At 42.8% G+C, this 18,686-nt stretch overlaps 1 protein-coding gene across 1 annotated transcript in view; it reads left to right on the top strand.

Annotated features, from left to right (window-relative positions):
• kirrel3a (kirre like nephrin family adhesion molecule 3a) overlaps positions 1–18,686 on the top strand; it is an 84,905-nt gene that overhangs the window by 19,424 nt on the left and 46,795 nt on the right. The window contains exon 4 of the mRNA XM_067397088.1: positions 15,833–15,990. Within this exon, the coding sequence (XP_067253189.1) occupies positions 15,833–15,990 (158 nt within the window). The remainder of the gene's footprint in view (positions 1–15,832; positions 15,991–18,686) is intronic.

Genomic DNA, 18,686 nt, shown 5'->3' with positions numbered 1-18,686 from the left:
ATCTACTTTTAAAGTACTAATAAACAGCAAATATCCTAGTAATGTGCATACTAATAAACAGCTAGTTCATAGTGAGAATTGGACCCTAAATTAAAGTGCTAGGTTTCTTTTCATTTATTTTGAACAGACAGTAGTACAAATCACAATTTGTTCCACCTAACAGCATTTAGTCCCCTAGCTGGTACAGTACAGCCTCCCTTAGTATATTAAGCACTAGCACTAAACAATGCACTCTTGCATAGGTCATATTTTTTGCAGGGCAGATAAAAAACAAAAGGTATTTGGTCACAATCAGCTACAAAACTGAAAAGCATCTTGTGTTATAAAAGTACAAAATAAATAGAATAATGAAAAATAAAACTTGTGCATTAGGAGTGTTACAATTTGCTCCACTTAAATTATATTTAAACATTCACAGCTTATGCCCAATCCTCCTATACTTAATTTTCAGCATTCTACTCCATTTTGTAAACAGTTGAGTATGCAAACCTTTCACAGTATTCTTATTTGTCCATGAGCGCAGAAAGACGCATTCGACGTGTGCATCCTACCTAGTGGACTTTGTTTTCAAGAAGATTGGAGTGTTAATCACCTGAGACTGACTGTATTTGTCATCAAACTGCATGAACCGAACCGCCATGTCTGTACTGTATGGTTTGGGACGAATAAATGTACCGTTTCATCCCTAAAATATATATATATATATATATATATATATATATATATATATATATATATATATATATATATATATATATATATATATATATATATATATATATATATATATATATATATATATATATATTCACACTTTCTTTTTTTATTTTCTTGTGGCACATCTTCGCATTAAGGCTCTCAAACAATCAGTCTCTGTTTGGGACGTGCGCTTTTGCAGTTACACCAGCACATGCTCAGCAGCGGGAGGGCGGCTGACCTGCCGGAGTGACATTTGAACTTTGAACATCCGTATGAGAGTTGTGGGATAACCCAGTTTGCTTTTGGTGGCCAGGCTGCTGAATAAGACATGAGATGGGGTTGGTACACATTGCTGAAGAAGGACCCCTGAGGCTAATTAGATCCAAGGAATTCCCCTAAAGCCAAGCCGAGGAGCTGGAGAGAAAGCGAGAGCCGCGGCGCAGCAACTCAGTGAACCGTGGAGAGAAACCCGAGCCACTTCCAAAGGTCACTATTGTTTAAAAAGAGCCACTGCAGTGTTTCTCTAAGCTCTCAGCATTTGTTCTGCTCATTGTCTAGAGTTAAAGAGGCTTGTGCGATTCAGCTGCTTTCAGACTTAATTAGAGGCTTTCTTTCCTTCTCAATGCGATTTGATGCGTATGAAAACAGGCTATGCGGAACAAAAGTACAGTTCATTCAATGTGTCACACTCTCTTAAAGTCGACATACAAGCAGAAATGACCCCATTTACTTTTCCTAGACTTATTAGAAACAATCCATTGGTTATTTCAAAGTTTGAAAATAACTTCTTGTGTCTATGAAGTGCAGGGGTCATCTGGTTCCAGACCCTGGCTTGGTTCCAACTGGACATAAAGACATAATGACACAGTAGCTCCATTTTATCTTTTCTACAGTTTAAAGTGAGCAGTGCTTCGAAACAGCATTGAGGTTCAAACCACAAGCGTTCGGTCATTTATGGTAATGATCTTTTTACTGCTATATCCTCTAATATTTATATCTAAAGCCAAACACGCTTAATTCAAGCCCTTTCCGCTCTGCAGAAAACAAGAATGCAGCAAATACAGTTCCCATTCAGTCGGTCACGTTCGACGTACGTCGGACAGACCGACGAATAGGAATCTCGCTAGAGAGGCCAATCTACTTCGAGTGTAACTAAACGAGCCAATGCACATTGGCATGCAATCATATGCATCAGCTGCTCGCCTCGCAGCGTGGGTATATAATGAGCAGCAGGTGCGTTGCATCTTCAGCTTTTCGCTTCGGAGCCGAACGGTGTTTGTTCCTGTTCTCTGCAAGCGAGTGTCTGCTAGAAGACGAGTCAAGCTTTTGGTTGAACTTCTCTTTTTTTCCGAGTGCGGGCGAACAGCACAGCAGCGGGGTCGACGTCCTCTCTTTTTCTGTTTCGTTTGCCGTTTTTGAGCAAATAGCTGTTTGACAGCGTCAGAAGGCTGTTCTCACGGCCGGTACGGTGCGCTTTTGAGCGCTGAAAAGCCGTTTTTACGGCTGGTAAGAGTGAGCGCCTTCAAAGAGAGAGAAAGCACATGACAGGCTGCACACAATCCCTGTCTGTGTTGCGGTGGCCGTTCCCCTGCGTGCTTCAGCACTTCTAAAAGAGTAAAGTCCCTGAAAGAGCTTACACAAGTAGATTCGCGTCTTTTTAAAGACGACATCCTACTTGTGTTTCTGGATGCGATCGTTCCTGTCCTCACTGACGGCCACGATCACCGTTTCGCATGTCTGGGCGCGTGCTGAAATGATGTTCGTGGGTGTTCATGTTTTCATATGAGAACATGATCACGTCGACACGCCGGTCGTGACTCTTCTTTCTCCGGGAAGCTTGAGTCCCCTCTGTTGTTGGCCAGCTGCCGCTTGTGTGTAAAAGCACAGCCGCGGCTCTGCCCGACACTCTGGGAGACCGCGGAGATCAGCGAGAGCAAACCTCTCGCTCCTCTGCGTGTCGTGTGCCGTCGAGCTGCCGGGCTGCAGCGCGGGTTGTCACGGCAACCCAGCGCTCGCTCGGCGCTCTAGATGCGCGGTTCCCTTGCGTAATCTCCATTGTAGCGCCCTCTCTGGTGCACCAGAAGAGGTCTACTTTGCTGATATGGCTTGGGTGACATGAGGTTGAGGGGTTCCTTCGGGGAACCAACCCCCTAGGGCCCCTCCCTCTCTAGCGCATTGCAAGCTGTGCAGTTTCTGGATTGGATTGCTGGTCCTTTTCATAGGGGAACCTAGCATTTCATTCAGAGCTCCAGCTGAGGGACAGACGTCGATTGCAGCATCGGAGAGAGTGCTGTTATGCTCTGGAAATGAGGGTGACGCTGCCCACTGTAATGGTGTGTGCTTATGCTGACTCAGATTCAGAGTTTACAGCCATGCTTTCCTGGGTCTTCCAGATGTGCATGGAAAACTTGGCAGTATGGGGGTATATTGGTGCCATAAATATGGAATGCCAAAGGTGCCAATCTGCATAAGTTTTTCCTCTCTCACTACCCTCTTGGATGGGGTGGCTGTACACAGACCACACCCACCCTGCATGTGAGGCCAAGGCACTCTTTTTGCATGAGGGTAGTTCTGTGCTGGGGTTGAGCTGCGCTTGTTGACTAACCGTGATCAAAGTCACGGCGCAGGCCCTCAGCCAGACGATGTCCACCTCCGTGGTCCAGAAGTGCCCCCTGGCTTACCTTGTGAGGTGTGAGAGGTTGTCAAGCTAAATGCTTTCTCAATGCTCCCATCTTACGAGGTGGCCTTTCGGTGACACTGTCGAGGACTGAGCCCAGCGGTTCTCCTCAGTTAGTAGCGGATAGGGGAGCTTCCCATGACAAACCATTGAGTTCCTCTTGGGCCGCCCCTCAGTCTGCTCGTCGCCAAGGGTGTCGTCCCCTGCAAGAAACTCCGGCCCAGCAGGCTCTGCTGTATCCATTGCGGGGAGATGACGCCTCCCGTCTCTGCAGCTGTTTAACTGGTTGGTGAGAATCACCCCTGAGACGGGCGACCCAGAGATGGGTGGGGCTGCTCTTCCACCCCTGGAGGAGGGCCAGGTGGTAAATCCTTTATTGGGTTTGTTTCTGTTCCGCCACTGACCCAAGAGGCAGCGGTACCCAAATTTTAAAGAGCAGTTCCTCCATTTCCAGGTCTGAAGAGGGTTTGGAGAGCAGTGGGAGGAGAAAAACCTCACCACTCTCATCCCCCTCTTCTGTCGCCAGCGGACAGCAGCGAGCAGCGGGCAGCCAAAGCCTCGACTGCTCCCTCTGTCCATCCGTGGAGCCAGGTAAGTGTTGCCTAGCACACTGTGACGCCGCTTCGGGCCGCCTCACAAAGAGAGCCCCCCGAGCCGCGTCCCTGTGTTCCACCTCGCTGCCCTGCTGCGGGTACACCGGTGGTCCCTTTGGTCCTGCTTGTACGGTCTCTGCGAGCCGGGTTAGCGCTCCCCAGTTCGTCTCGCTGGCTCCTTCGGACCATCAGGGTCGGCTTTGCAATTCAGTTCGCCCGGCCCCCCCCCCCAAGTTCAGGGACGTCCTCTTCACTACATTGAAAGATGCCGATGCCCCTGTCCTGCGTGCGGAGATCGCAGTCCTACTGGCGAAGGACGCGATAGAGCCGGTCCCTCCAGCCGATTTGAGGTCGGGGTTCTACAGCCCCTACTTCATTGTACCCAGGAAAAGCGGCGGGTTACGACCGATCTTGGACCTGCGAGTTTTGAATCGGAGCCTCCACAAGCTACCATTCAAAATGCTCACGCAGAAACGCATTTTCGAGTGCATCCGTCCCCGAGATTGGTTTGCAGCGATTGACCTGAAGGACGCGTACTTCCATGTTTCAATTCTTCCGCGACACAGGCCATTCCTGAGATTCGCGTTCGAAGGTCGAGCATATCAGTACAGAGTCCTACCCTTCGGGCTGGCCCTGTCTCCCCGCGTCTTCACGAAAGTCGTGGAGGGAGCCCTTGTTCCCATGAGAGAACGGGGTGTTCGCATTCTCAACTATCTCGACGACTGGCTCATTCTAGCACAGTCCCGGGATCAGTTGTGCAAACACAGGGATTTGGTGCTCAGACACCTCAGCCAGTTGGGGCTTCAGGTCAACTGGGAAAAGAGCAAACTCGCCCCGGTGCAGAGGATCTCTTTTCTCGGTATGGAGTTGGATTCGGTCGAGCAGATAGCACGCCTCACAGAGGAACGTGCTCGGTCAGTGTTGAACTGCCTGAATACATTCAATGGCAGGACAGCGGTCCCACTGAAGTTCTTTCAGAGGCTCCTGGGGCATATGGCGGCTGCTGCGGCTGTAACACCGCTCGGTCTGCTTCATATGAGACCGCTTCAGCACTGGCTTCACGGCCGAGTCCCGAGATGGGCGTGGCAGCGCGGCACATTCCGGGTGCCAATCACTCAGGAGTGCCGCCGAACCTTCAGTCCGTGGTCGGACCCCTTGTTTCTTCGGGCAGGAGTGCCCCTAGAACAGGTGTCCCGGCATGCTGTGGTGTTCACAGATGCTTCTGCCACCGGCTGGGGTGCCACGTAATACGGGCATGCAGTCTCAGGGGTTTGGACGGGACCCCATCTGCATTGGCACATCAATTGCCTCGAGTTGCTGGCAGTACGCCTTGCTCTGAGCCGCCTCAAAGGCCTGCTTCAGGGCAAGCATGTACTGGTCCGTATGGACAACACTGCGACCGTTGCGTACATCAACCGTCAAGGTGGTCTACGCTCCCGTCGCATGTCACAACTCGCCCGCCATCTCCTCCTGTGGAGTCGGAAGCATCTGAGGTCGCTTCGCGCCATTCATGTCTCCGGTGTGCTCAACCGTGTGGCCGACGAGCTATCACGAGCTGCGCTGCCAGGAGAGTGGCGACTCCACCCCCAGGTGGTTCAGCTGATCTGGAGAGAATTCGGAAAGGCTCAGGTAGACCTGTTTGCCTCACCAGAAACCTCCCACTGCCCCTGAGGTACTTAACACCATCACTTCGGCACATGCACTGTCTACGAGACGTGCTTACGCCTCCAAAGTGGAACCTGTTCGTCGAGTGGTGCTCTTCTCGCCGGGAAGACCCCCGAAGATGCTCGATCAGAGTCGTGCTTTCCTTCTTGCAGTAGGGTTGGAGCGTAGGCTGTCCCCCCTCCACCCTCAAAAGTCCATACTGCTGCTATATCCGCTTACCACGACCACTTAGATGGCAAATCTGTTGGTTAGCACGACCTGGTCATCAGGTTCCTTAGGGGGGCGAGACGGTTAAATCCTTCTCGTCCCCTCTCCATACCCTCTTGGGACCTCACTCTGGTGCTGAGAGCACTTCAGATTGCTCCCTTTGAGCCTTTGCTGTCAGCAGACTTAAAGATTCTGTCTATGAAGACTTTGCTGCTGGTGGCATTGGCCTCCATCAAGAGGGTAGGGGACCTGCAGTCATTTTCGGTCGACGAATCGTGCCTGGAGTTCGGGCCGGGTGATAGCCACGTGGTACTAAGACCCCGGCCTGGCTATGTGCCCAAGGTTCCTACCACTCCCTTCAGGGACCAGGTGGTGAGCCTGCAAGCGCTGCCCTCGGAGGAGGCAGACCCAGCCCTGGCTTTACTCTGTCCAGTCCGCGCTTTGCGACTGTACATAGACAGAACCTAAAGCCTCAGGACCTCAGACCAGCTCTTGTCTGTTATGGAGGCCAGCAGAAGGGAAAGGCTGTCTCCAAGCAGAGAATGGCCCACTGGATAGTGGATGCCATCGCCCTGGCTTACCAAGCTCAGGGTGTGCCCTGCCCGCTCAGGTTGCATGCTCACTCCACGAGAGGTGTCGCATCCTCCTGGGCGCTGGCTCGTGGCGCCTCGCTGACAGACATTTGTAGAGCTGCGGGCTGGGCGACACCTAACACGTTCGCTAGATACTATAGCCTTCGTGTCGAGCCGGTCTCCTCCCATGTTCTCGCCACAGGTCAGAGGCACGGAGAGGCCCCGGCTTAGTGTCGGCTTGCTGCGCTACATGCGCTTCTTTTCTCCAGAGAGTCCCTACAAGGCAGACCCTGTTGAGTCCTCCGATATCCCTTCGGCAACCGACGTGGCGGAGCGTCTGGCGCCAGGCCTATACTCCGTTGTATCCTTGAGAACCGGGTTTAGGCTGGGTTCCATATGTGTGACCCTACGGGGATCCCATATGGTTGGTTCCACGGTTGCTCCTAAACGAAGCCCGTGTCTTTCCCTCTGGGAGAACCTACCCTTCATCGGGTTGGAGTCACCCCAGCTCTTCCATATGTAGCACAGCCCTACAGGGTTAGTCCATATGTACTTCTCCACATAACTCCTTCGGGGAAGGATGTGGCTTCCGCAGCGTTCCTTTCCCAGCGAAGGGTACGCTTTCCCAGCGTTATCCAATAGTCTCACTGAATGGGTTTTGGGGAACAGCAGTGATCGACTCTCTCTGTGTTAGCCCTGTCCCACCATCCTCAGGCAAGGGGGTTCAGGTGGCTTGCAACAGAGCGCTGGAAGGGGGCAGCTCCTGTGGCGCTTTGGTAGGGATTCCTATTCGTCGGTCTGTCCGACGTACGTCGAACGTGACCGACTGAATGGGAACGTCTCGGTTACAAAGGTAACCCTCGTTCCCTGAAGGAGGGAACGGAGACGTACGTCCCGTCGCCACAGTCGCTGTACCCCGCTGATGCTGCCGCCTATCCGGTTCGGCTCCTCAGCGAAAACCTGAAGATGCAACGCACCTGCTGCTCATTATATACCCGCGCTGCGAGGCGAGCAGCTGATGCATATGATTGCATGCCAATGTGCATTGGCTCGTTTAGTTACACTCGAAGTAGATTGGCCTCTCTAGCGAGATTCCTATTCGTCGGTCTGTCCGACGTACGTCTCCGTTCCCTCCTTCAGGGAACGAGGGTTACCTTTGTAACCGAGACTTTATTTTTAACTGTCATACATGACTTAGACCTTTCAATTAAACAAGTTTTTGACAAGACATTTAGCATTATTTATCAGCATGTTAAGAGCATTTCATAATAAACAATGTTATAATTGGGGAAATTATTTGTAGATGGCAAGGAAAGACAACAAAAAATTTTAAATTACTAGTTAACTTTGTTTTCTGCTCATGATGAGAGTGTTTTGATTATTATGTACATTGTTTGTTTGTAGTAGATACTTATTTTGAGCAAAATATAAAAACGGTCCAGACTTGAAAAGGAACCCCCCACACAGCATCTTTCACATGGCCTTCTGCTATACATAGGTATCTAAATGATAAAACATCTGATCTTACCTTTTAATAATCATATCCAATAGTGCCCAACTGATATATTGTTTTTCTTTGTTGAAAAATTCTCAGACTCACATGCGTTTGGCTCTGAGAGCCCAATATACTAATTTTTGATGACTATTCCTTTTTTTTTTTTTTACTTTTACAAAGTACTGCTGCTGCCCAGATGGAAATTTATAGCTATTCCAAAAAAGTATTGTCCGGACATCTGCTGGAAGGAAATTGAATTGAATACCCCTGGTCTATGAAATGACTTCTTGTTTCTTTTGTATTTCAATCCCCTCCTTCAAACACCTCTATTCTGTTATGTAGAGACAATCAATTTACCAAGGTTAAAAGTTCATGTCAAATTTTTATGGTCAATGTTTTTTTTAGTTTACCAGAACAAATTTGTGTGAAAATGGTTTGTAAGAACGAATTATTCTATACTCCAATTACTGCATTCAATTCAAATGTTTGCTATTGTAAATTAATGAAATTATTGCATTCTTTTCTCTCTCTTGATTTCAGTTTATAAAACCTTAATTCAATCCCATAAATTCATACCAGAACGAATATACATGCTGTTCAAAAGTTTTGGGTCAGTAAGAATTTAAGACTTTTATTCAGCAAGGTTTCAATAAATTGAAAGTAAGTGAAAACAAAAGTCGTTTATGATGTTACAAAAGATGTGTATTGTAAAAAATGATTTTCTTTTCTTCATCAAAGAAACTTGAAACAAATGTATCACAATTTCCACACACAAAAAAAATGAAGCAGTACATCTGTTTGTAACACTCATAATAATAAGAAATGTTTCTTAAGTGGCAAATCAGTATATTTTAATGATTTCTGAAGGATCATGTGACACAGAAGACTGGAGTAATGATGCTGTAAATGCAGACTTCAGACCCAAAACTTTTGAATGGTAGTGTAGATGGACTAAAATTCTCATTTTGGTGTTCTTTATCTTGAAATCTAATTTTGCAGTCATGTCACATTAATTAGGTCTAAATGTGGATTTCTCAGACTAGTAGTAGGAGAAAAGCTAGTGGATTAAAGCTTTGTGCAAGATGTTATCCTCTGCCTTAAGAGCTTGTTGAACAAGCCACGTTAACCTGTCCCAGAGGGAGACAAACATCAGTCCTAATGAGAGGAGACGGCAATTACGCGTAGTCTTTCAAAGCAAAGAGGCTGTCCTGTTTCTCTTCTTTGTGGATAAGACACCAGTCAGGGATCATCACTTGATTCTCAGAAAACTAGAATGGAAAGGCGGCGAAAAGATGTGTTATTGTCTTTTTTCCTTTTTTTATGGGTTTCTCAGCTTTGCACAGCAAGCTAACTCACCCTGCTCTGACCAAATATGCTCCCCGTCTCCTCATGTTAATGTCAGCGCCAGCGTTGGCCACAAAAAGTCACATCGCAGCCAAATTGAGAAAAGAGAAAGCAAACAATGATGTGATGAAATTGAAAATGCAGAGTTCACAGATACAGGTCTTGATCTGAATAACAGCCAAATGCCATTGTTCAATCCCCCCCCCACACCCACCCCCCACCGACCTCCCAATTACAAAGTTTTCTTGGTTTTCAATGTAAGAATTATCACCTCGGTCTGCAAGTGCAGTTAGTGTTATGAATTTTTACAAATTTATTGAAGTTTGCAACAGCTGGTCCTCCTTTCGAACGTCACACTTTGTTGAATAGGCAGCAGGCATGCAGCAACATCTGTATCTCAGAGAAATGTGAATTCACAGACAGGTACATCATGCTTCTGTGTCACAGCAGAATGAAAATTCTCACTAATGTGACGTAGGTGCAAAACTTCCAACTGCAGCTGAGATAAATGCAATGTCTAAAATGAACTTGCAAAACACTAAATGTGAGTAACAATAGGATTTGGGGAGTAAATTAAATTGGCCATTTAAGAATTTGGTCCCACTTTAGATTAGATGGCCTTAACTACTATGTACTTACAACAAAAAATAATTACAATATACTTATTGTGTTCATATTGTATTGCAAATCACTTTTGCTGCTATTGAGGTGGGATACGGGTAAAGTTGGGGACAGGTTTGGTGGTATGGGTAGGTTTAAGGGTGGGTTAAGGTGTAAGGAATGGGCCAACAGTGTAATTATAAATATACTTACAGAAATTAATTACAGATGTAATTACATGCAGGTATTTTTAAAATATAAGTACAATAAGTAATTATCAGATACAATGCACTGATGTGTACATACATGTTTTTCACATGTATGTACACATCAGTGCATTGTATCTGATAATTAATTTAAATGTAAGTACATAAGGCCACCTAATATAAAGTGGGACCAAGAATTTAAACAAAATTTTCATTTATTCAGGAGTTCGTTCAGTTCTGTGTTTAATTGGTGTGGATTTCCACTTGACTGTTTTTATCACTCCGCTTGTATGTGGAAATTGACTCTTTCTGCAAGTTACATCATTATGCTAGAGGTGGCGACAAATGACTCCATTATGAGTGAGTCATTTGAATCACTTACTCAAATGATTCACTCAAGAGCACTGATTAATTCAAGAACTAACTACTTTGTGAATGAGTTCTTGAATCATACACTTATCCAGTTTGTTCATAAACACAGATTACTGAAAGGAATCTGCATTTATGAGCAAATCATTGATTTATTGGCTCACTCATAAAGAGTCACTTGTGAGTTATTGATTCATTGTATTTATGAGTGAGTCAGTCTTTCAGTGACTCACTTAAGCCTGTTTTGTTCCTGGATGAAAACAGATTCATTCATGAAACCAAAAGCTTTTTCTGTAACTCCAAATTGATGACTTCTCTTTATGATTCAATATTTGTATGTAAAGTGTGTACATATTCACTACCATTCAAAATTTAGGGGTCAGCGAGATCCCTTTTTTTAAGTCCCTTTTGCTCACCCAGGCTGCATTTTATTTGATCAAATATACAGTAAAAACAGTAATATAGTGAAATATTATTACAATTTAAAATAATTGTTCTCTATTTGAATATATTTTAAAATGTAATTTATTGATTCTTTCAAAAGGAGAACAATTTTACTGACCACAAACCTTTGAACGGTAGTGTACATTTTAAGTCTGGGTAAACAATATTAAACATTTGAAAAACTTTAATCTCTTAAATTGTACATATTCAAAAAGGATTTGTGTTTTAAAAGCTGACAATTTGTCAATATCAGTATCTAAACAACTAAACTTTGAATACAAATGCCATCTGAATGAAATTAAGATCACATTGCAATATCATAGGGAGTAACAGGAGTGTAACAACTGCAGTGTGACAAGCTCCTCCTGTATTGTATAGCTCCCACAGGGCATGTGGAGCGGGACACCAAGTTCTGATTAGAGCAGAGCGCTGCTGTTCACTGGCCTGTTCAGGCCAAAGGGCTCTCTGGTGTGGGCCAATTGTCCATGCATGTCATCTCTGTACATGCTGCAGTGTTTTTTTTTTTGGGTGTCCTCCCTGTTTCTGAGCATCAGGCATCTCAGTGACATGCCTTCCCTCCCAGAGATGCTTTAAAGGGAACTCGAGCAGAAGGAGTGGGATAAATTGTTCACTCTCAATTCAGCGCTTGTGTCAATAATGGCACCCTGTAGTTAAAGCTCATCAAGCAGACATCTATTTATTTATTTATTTATTTATTTATACACACTATTCATGTCATAACGGAAGAACAAACACGCTGAACCTAAACCTTAATTGAACTTTAATATTCATCGCCTCCTCAATAGATTTAGCTCAATACATGACAGCTTCTCTTTATATGATAATTAAGATATATTAATGTGAAATGACAGAACTAGTGTTAACTGAAATTAAGAAAATATAGATAGTTAATTATCTGATGCATTGGCCAAAGCTTTCAGTATTAAAAGGAATCTATGGAAGCCTGCAATACAACATTTAGTTTTCTTTCACTGATATTTGTGAACAAATGTGTATCTGAAAAGTCTCACTTGAGGCTGTTTCCTTTAAACAGAGCAAACTTTGCAATTTAAAAACAGGCACAAGGTTGGTCGGATGTTCTCGCATTGATAAGCTGACAGAAGTATGTAAGACAATGATTTCTATTACAAAACAAACAGACAGCTGAGTGCTGCAAGGCCGTTTAGTCAATATTATCGCTGCACTTTTTATTGTCATTTGATGTTGTTGAATGTTTGTTTCAAGGTTAGTTTACTTCTCCTAAATGTAAAGCAGTGTTCATTAATTATGTTAAAAATAGTCCTGGATTTAACATTTACTGCCCTTAATTGTGTTAACATTTTAACTTTTTAAAATGTTATTTCACCTTCCTTATTCGATTTTAATTGGATTTCCAGTTCATTTGAGTCTGAGTGCCCCCTTTGTTAACAAACTGGCCTTCAGCAGGATCTTTCAAAAGGTTTTAAGGTGAAACAATGTGCCATCATTATCTGATCAACAAGAGCGCAGTTTCAAACAACACAGGAGAATATTTCACTTCTGTTGCTTTAATTCAAATAAATGTTTACTGGTGGAAAGATCACATCTGCTTCTGTTTAAAGGGTCTTTATTGTGAACCTCCGTGAGTATTTTTAGTTAATACACCTGGAGAAAAAAGAAGAAGGAATAATTGCTAAAGGCTGTGTGCCGCTGTGTGGTACAGCAACTAAACTCAGGATGAAAGTGATTAATCCACCGTGCTACCAATTCCTGCGAGAGAAAGACAGAGAGAGGGAACGAGAAGGGAGAGAGAGACATCTCCAGATATAAGACCAAATCCAGGTACATTACAAAATAGGTCACATTTCCCAGAATGCCCCTTCTCTCTTGTTTCCAAAATGAAATTGCTCCATTTTTCTCCTTCCACATGCTGAATGACTCGAGGTGTCTCAAGGGCCCGGTGTATCAAGAGGGCAGAGACAGAAGTAATTCGGTCCTGGCTGTTCGTTAGGCTCCATGTGAGAGTTTCTCCCCACTCTGAACAGCAATTACGGCGGGATGATTAACCCATCGTGTTGACCGGCTCAACACAAAGAAGATGATTGGCCGCGTTAAGGCTCCAGCTTTGGAAAGCGTCGCACCAGGGCATATTTGCAAACATGGCGGTCACAAGAAGGTTTAACGTGGTCATGCCAGTTTTTGGCGCTCAAAAGGAGAGCATGAACCGTCTGGGATCCATGCCACATGGAGAGTCATGGGATGCTATCCAAAGCTACTTGGAAATGCCAGTGTGTGAATTCACACCATAATATATTGGCACTTAGCTTTCTGGAATTCTAAGACTTGAATGTTGGACTGCAGTGCCAGCTTAGGAAGCTCTCTCTCTCTCACTCGCTCTCTAATTCAACCTCATCAATAACTGAAACTTACAATAACAGCAGACAGACTGATTGACTTAACTGTTGTGCTCATTTGCATACACTTAGCCTCTGGTCTATCAGTCCCGGAAAACAATCCCAGCATGCAATTGTAAGCTATGTTTGTTTCACTTGGAGAAAAAAAAAAAAAAAACGAATGAGTTTGCTCTAAACAGGCAAAGCACTTAAGCGTTAAAACAAGCTGTTAAGGATGGCTTTGATGTCCAGATGAGGAAAGGAATATGACACTGACTTTAATTGCTCCTGGAAATGAGAGTGGATTCTGAGTGGATGGAAGTACTTTGCATTATCTGTCACTAATTTAAATGTGGCAAAGGGATTTATTCCAGTTTTCTATGTTTGTTTTAGTAATAAGGAAGAATCACTATTACTGTTACTCATCTATCTATCTATCTATCTATCTATCTATCTATCTATCTATCTATCTATCTATCTATCTATCTATCTATCTATCCATCCATCCATCCATCCATCCATCCATCCATCCATCCATCCATCCATCTATCTATCTATCCATCTATCCATCCATCCATCCATCCATCCATCCATCCATCCATCCATCCATCCATCTATCTATCTATCTATCTATCTATCTATCTATCTATCCATCCATCCATCCATCCATCCATCCATCCATCCATCCATCCATCCATCCATCCATCCATCCATCCATCCATCCATCTATCTATCTATCTATCTATCTATCTATCTATCTATCTATCTATCTATCTATCTATCTATCTATCTATCTATCTGTCTGTCTGTCTGTCTGTCTGTCTAACAATCTGTCTGTCTAAATATCTATCTATCTATCTATCTATCTATCTATCTATCTATCTATCTATCTATCTATCCATCCATCCATCCATCCATCCATCCATCCATCCATCCATCCATCCATCCATCCATCCATCCATCCATCCATCCATCCATCCATCCATCCATCCATCCATCCATCCATCCATCCATCCAACCAACCAACCAACCAACCAACCAACCAACCAACCAACCAACCAACCAACCAACCAACCAACCAACCAACCAACCAAAAGTTTGGGGTTGGTAAGATTTTTTTTTATGGTTTTGAAAGAAGTCTCTTATGCTAATCAAAGTGGAAAATGTAATTTATTCCTGTGATGGCAAAGCTGAGTTTTCAGCATCATTACTCCAGTCTTTAGTGTCACATGATCATTCAGAAATTATTATATATTATAAATTAAAATATTATATTCAATGTTGAAAACAGCTTATTATTTTAGTGGAAACAGTAATACATAGCCTACAGGATTGTTTAATTAATAGAAAGTCAGAAAGAACAGCATTTATTTGAAAAATACATTTTTTGGAACATTATAAATGTCTTTACTGTCACTTTTCATCAATTTAATACATCCTTGCTCAATAATAAAAAATAAAAAAAACTTTAATAAAAATATAAATCTTACTTACCCCAACGATTTAAACTGAAATGTATATCTATTGTATACTGTGTACAATTTTTTGTTTTCATAATTTGTATATCTATTTATAATATTTGAGCTGCCTGTGTGGCCACACACTTAAGCAGATTTACTTTTCCATCACGACAGACCGAATCAGTTTTCTACTTTTCATTTTTCCTCATTCTTTCTTTATCTCTCTCTTTCTCTAATCTCTCTCACTCTCTCTATTTCTCTCCTTCTCCAAACTGCGCTGACAACTAGATGTGGCTGTGGCCTTTATACACAGAGGCAGAAGGGAAAAACTATTCATTCGTTCTGAGAACCGTATGATTTTTCAAGCCGGAGGGAGATTTGATTGGTTCCAGGGAAGAAATACCAGCTAACAAATCACACAGGACTCCGTGCTCTGAGATCATCATGTAGCACGAGGGCCAAATCTCCACGGTCTGCTGTGCTACACAGAGAGATCTGAAGGGAAGATGTCCAGCGTCCTCCATATAACCGTTCAGAGACTTCCCTTTCGTGGAGAAGCATGTTCAGAACGTCCCCTTTGCACCCTAAACTTCGCTGTTACCATGGCATCTTGAGGTACCCAGTTGCTCAAACTTGTGTGTGCCATCTGATTGTCCAGAAATCTCATCGAGAGTAAAAGCTGGCTGAAGACTAATCAGTAAGATGTGAGTAATGGGGTCTCAGCTTCCTTATTAATAAAGTCAGCATCTCTGGGACCTTCCCCAACAACAACCACCCCCAAGCCGGCCCGTTCTGGCATCTTCAAATAGTCCCTCCTCTTCTCACGTCTTACTGCCCTCTCTCCCTCCACCGCTGTCTCTCTGGAGCACTCAGGATGTAGCAGCTGCTTGTTGCCTTTGATTTAGACTTGCCCTAGATATGCTCCCTAATGAGCTGAGTGCCCAATCAATAATTTACCTGAGTCTGAGTGAGAAGCAGGCTGATCAGAGCTGTTTAAAAAGAGAACTGCAATCAGTGCTATTCAGAAACTGTTTTTTGACTCATCCTTCCATTTTTCTCTTTCTCTCTTTTGCTTTGTGCCATTGTTTGTGATACAAGAGGATAAACTTCCCTCTGATTTTTTTTCCAGTTCCCCCTGATGACCCTGTGATAATCGGAGCACCTGTTGTGAGCTTGCGTGCAGGAGACTCGCTAAACCTTACCTGCCATGCTGACAATGCCAAACCGGCCGCCTCCATCATCTGGATCCGTAACGGAGAGGTGCTGAACGGTGCGGCGTACACAAAGGTATGGCAGGTCCTTGCTGCTGGCAGCTTTTTATCAACAGAACGCAATACAGAAACACGATGTAACCACGGCCTATGTCTCAAAATCATTTTAGGCATCAAATATGTGTTCAAATATTTGATTGAATTCACCTATGATGCTCAAAAGTGTTTCATTTCAAATTGAATGTTCAAATTCACCTGTTATGCCCAAAAATTCCAGTATTCGATTCAGTTTAAAAGTGAATTTGATGCCCAAAAATGCTGTTTCAAACATTTTGATTCAGTTTATGATGCCCACAAACAATGTATTGAGTGTTTAATTTTAAATTGAATGATCAAATGTGCATATGATGGCCAAAAATGTTATCTGTGAACATTCAAACACTCCTGGGATTCCCTAAAAAAGCTATCTCAAACGTTTTGATTCAGTTCAAATGTGCACTTTATTCCTAATTCCTTTTTTTTTTTTTTTTTTTTTTTTTTTTATAAATTCAAACAAGTATATGATGCTCAAAACAGCACTTTAAACTGTCTAAATGTTTGATTAAATTAAAAAAATGCATATGATGCCTGTATTAGGTACACTGTATCAGGTGTTTCATTTGAAACCAAATGATCAAATGAAAGAAATTAAATTAATTAAATTAGAGCATTTGATCACATACACTGCTAAAATTATTCTGTGGTAAAGTAAATACTACAGAAAAACCAATGCATTATTAATAATCACAAGTTTGTAGAAATTAAAGTGTAAATATCAACAATATTAAATTAAGTAAAACCTACTCAAATTTTCTGATATCGGTGTTCCCATCATGCACTGGGGCATGAATAATTAATCATTTTTATTTATTTATTTATTTATTTTTTTTTGCTGTTTTCAAGCTGTATTTACATTTGTTTTACTGCTTTAGGCTTAGTAACTTATTTTGTGACATCTGGAGTTCATTTTCTACTCAAAATGAAACATTCATACTCAAAAATGATTTGTCGAATGTTACTGTCATTATGTATTGTGTACCAAGTATTAAAGCCTCTGTGTTTGGGTGAGTGCCGCATTACTTCTATTATGTCAGGGTAGTCCAGACTCGGCCCTGGAGGGCCACTGTCCTGCAGAGTTTCTCTCCAACCAGCTCCAAAACACCTGCCTGTAAGTTTCTAGTATGCCTATTTAGACCTTGATTAGCTGGTTCAGGTGTGTTTAATTAGGGTTGGAGCTAAACTCTGCAGAACAGTGGATTTTATCAAGTTAATCCTACAAGTAATTTTTTTTCAGTGTATAGACCTTATGTAGCACTGCCCCTTTTCAGCGTTGCACTCGTTGTCTTTTGATACATATTTATGAATGAACTGCTCGTTTTAAAGTCTTCCCGGTCTACTGACATTTTTTAAGACATCTGCTTTAAATATTACAATGCTCATGATTATTTTCATTAACTCTACAACAAGTAAATCCACTTTATCAGCTAATTATTCTTTGACAGCATGCCGTAGAAATGTACAGAGCTAGCGCAAAACGGAAGTTCAAAGACAATTTTATAAAGATGGCGACGTGCTTGTTTCTCTTGCACATAAGGTCTATATAATGGCCAAAACACTCAAACTGTTTCATTTTAACATTAAAACATTTGAACATACAAACATTTTGATCCATTTGGAATGTTCAAGCACTTTTATGATGTCCAAAATGCTGTCTTGAGTGTTTCATTTCAAAGTGAAATTCAGTCTGTGCGTCTGACGCTCAAAAGCATTCAAGCATGCAAGTAAAAGACAAAAATGCTGTACCAAGTGTTTTATTCCAAGTGAATGATCTATGATGCCCAAAAACATAGTAATGGATATTTTAGATTTAGTTTGAACATTCAAACGCTCCTGTGATGGATCAAATGTTTTGGTTTAGTTTAAATGCACATGCGATGCCCAAAAAAATGCTATCTTGAACATTGTAGATTCAGTTTAAACAAACCAAACACTACTGTGATAGCCAAATAAGCTCTCTCAAACTTTTTGCTTCATCTATGTGCATGTGATGCCCAAAAGCATGATGATTAAAACATGACTAGAATGTTTCAGTGTGCCAAGAATACAGTATTTAAATGTACTTACATTCCCCAAGGATGCTGTCTGAAACATTTCAATTCTATTTGAATGTTCAAGCTTTTCTTCGGCACCCAAAAATGCTGTAGCCTACTACCTACTAGCCTACTAGGTTTTGAGACACAGCCTGTGGCGGTATTTTTTGCCTACAGTTGATATTTTCAATATTACCCCTCTTTCACACGTCAAAAAAAGAGTCTCTTATGAAATCCTGCACTTCGCCTGACTGCGTGTCCTCGAAACGCTCAGCTCTGTCAAATTAATGACAAGTGAGGACTAATTTTTAATTTAATCCTTGGGGCAAAGTGAAGCTGTAATGCAGTGCTTTAAATATGTCATAATGGAAAGACATTCCAGCACTCCATTATGAATGTGTTCCTCAGCAATTTGCTCAGTTGGTCGGCTTTAGGGAGGAAATTGAGAGAGAAGGAAATGTGTTTAAAGGGCTGCTCGTACTATGATTGGAGAGCGTAATCTGCTCATTTTGAGTAAGCCGAACCCCTCAGCACCTACTGGAGAGAGTCCCTTCATTAATTAACCAGGCCTAATTTAGACACAAGCAAGCTAGACAGGTTACCTCTTTTTTTTCCCAACAGAAGAACTGCTTTCAAATCTCTT

Source organism: Chanodichthys erythropterus, chromosome 10 (genome assembly GCF_024489055.1).
Source record: "Chanodichthys erythropterus isolate Z2021 chromosome 10, ASM2448905v1, whole genome shotgun sequence".
Classification (NCBI taxonomy): Eukaryota; Metazoa; Chordata; class Actinopteri; order Cypriniformes; family Xenocyprididae; genus Chanodichthys; species Chanodichthys erythropterus.
The sequence above is the reverse complement of the archived record's forward strand: the minus strand, read 5'-3'. Positions and strand labels throughout refer to the sequence as shown.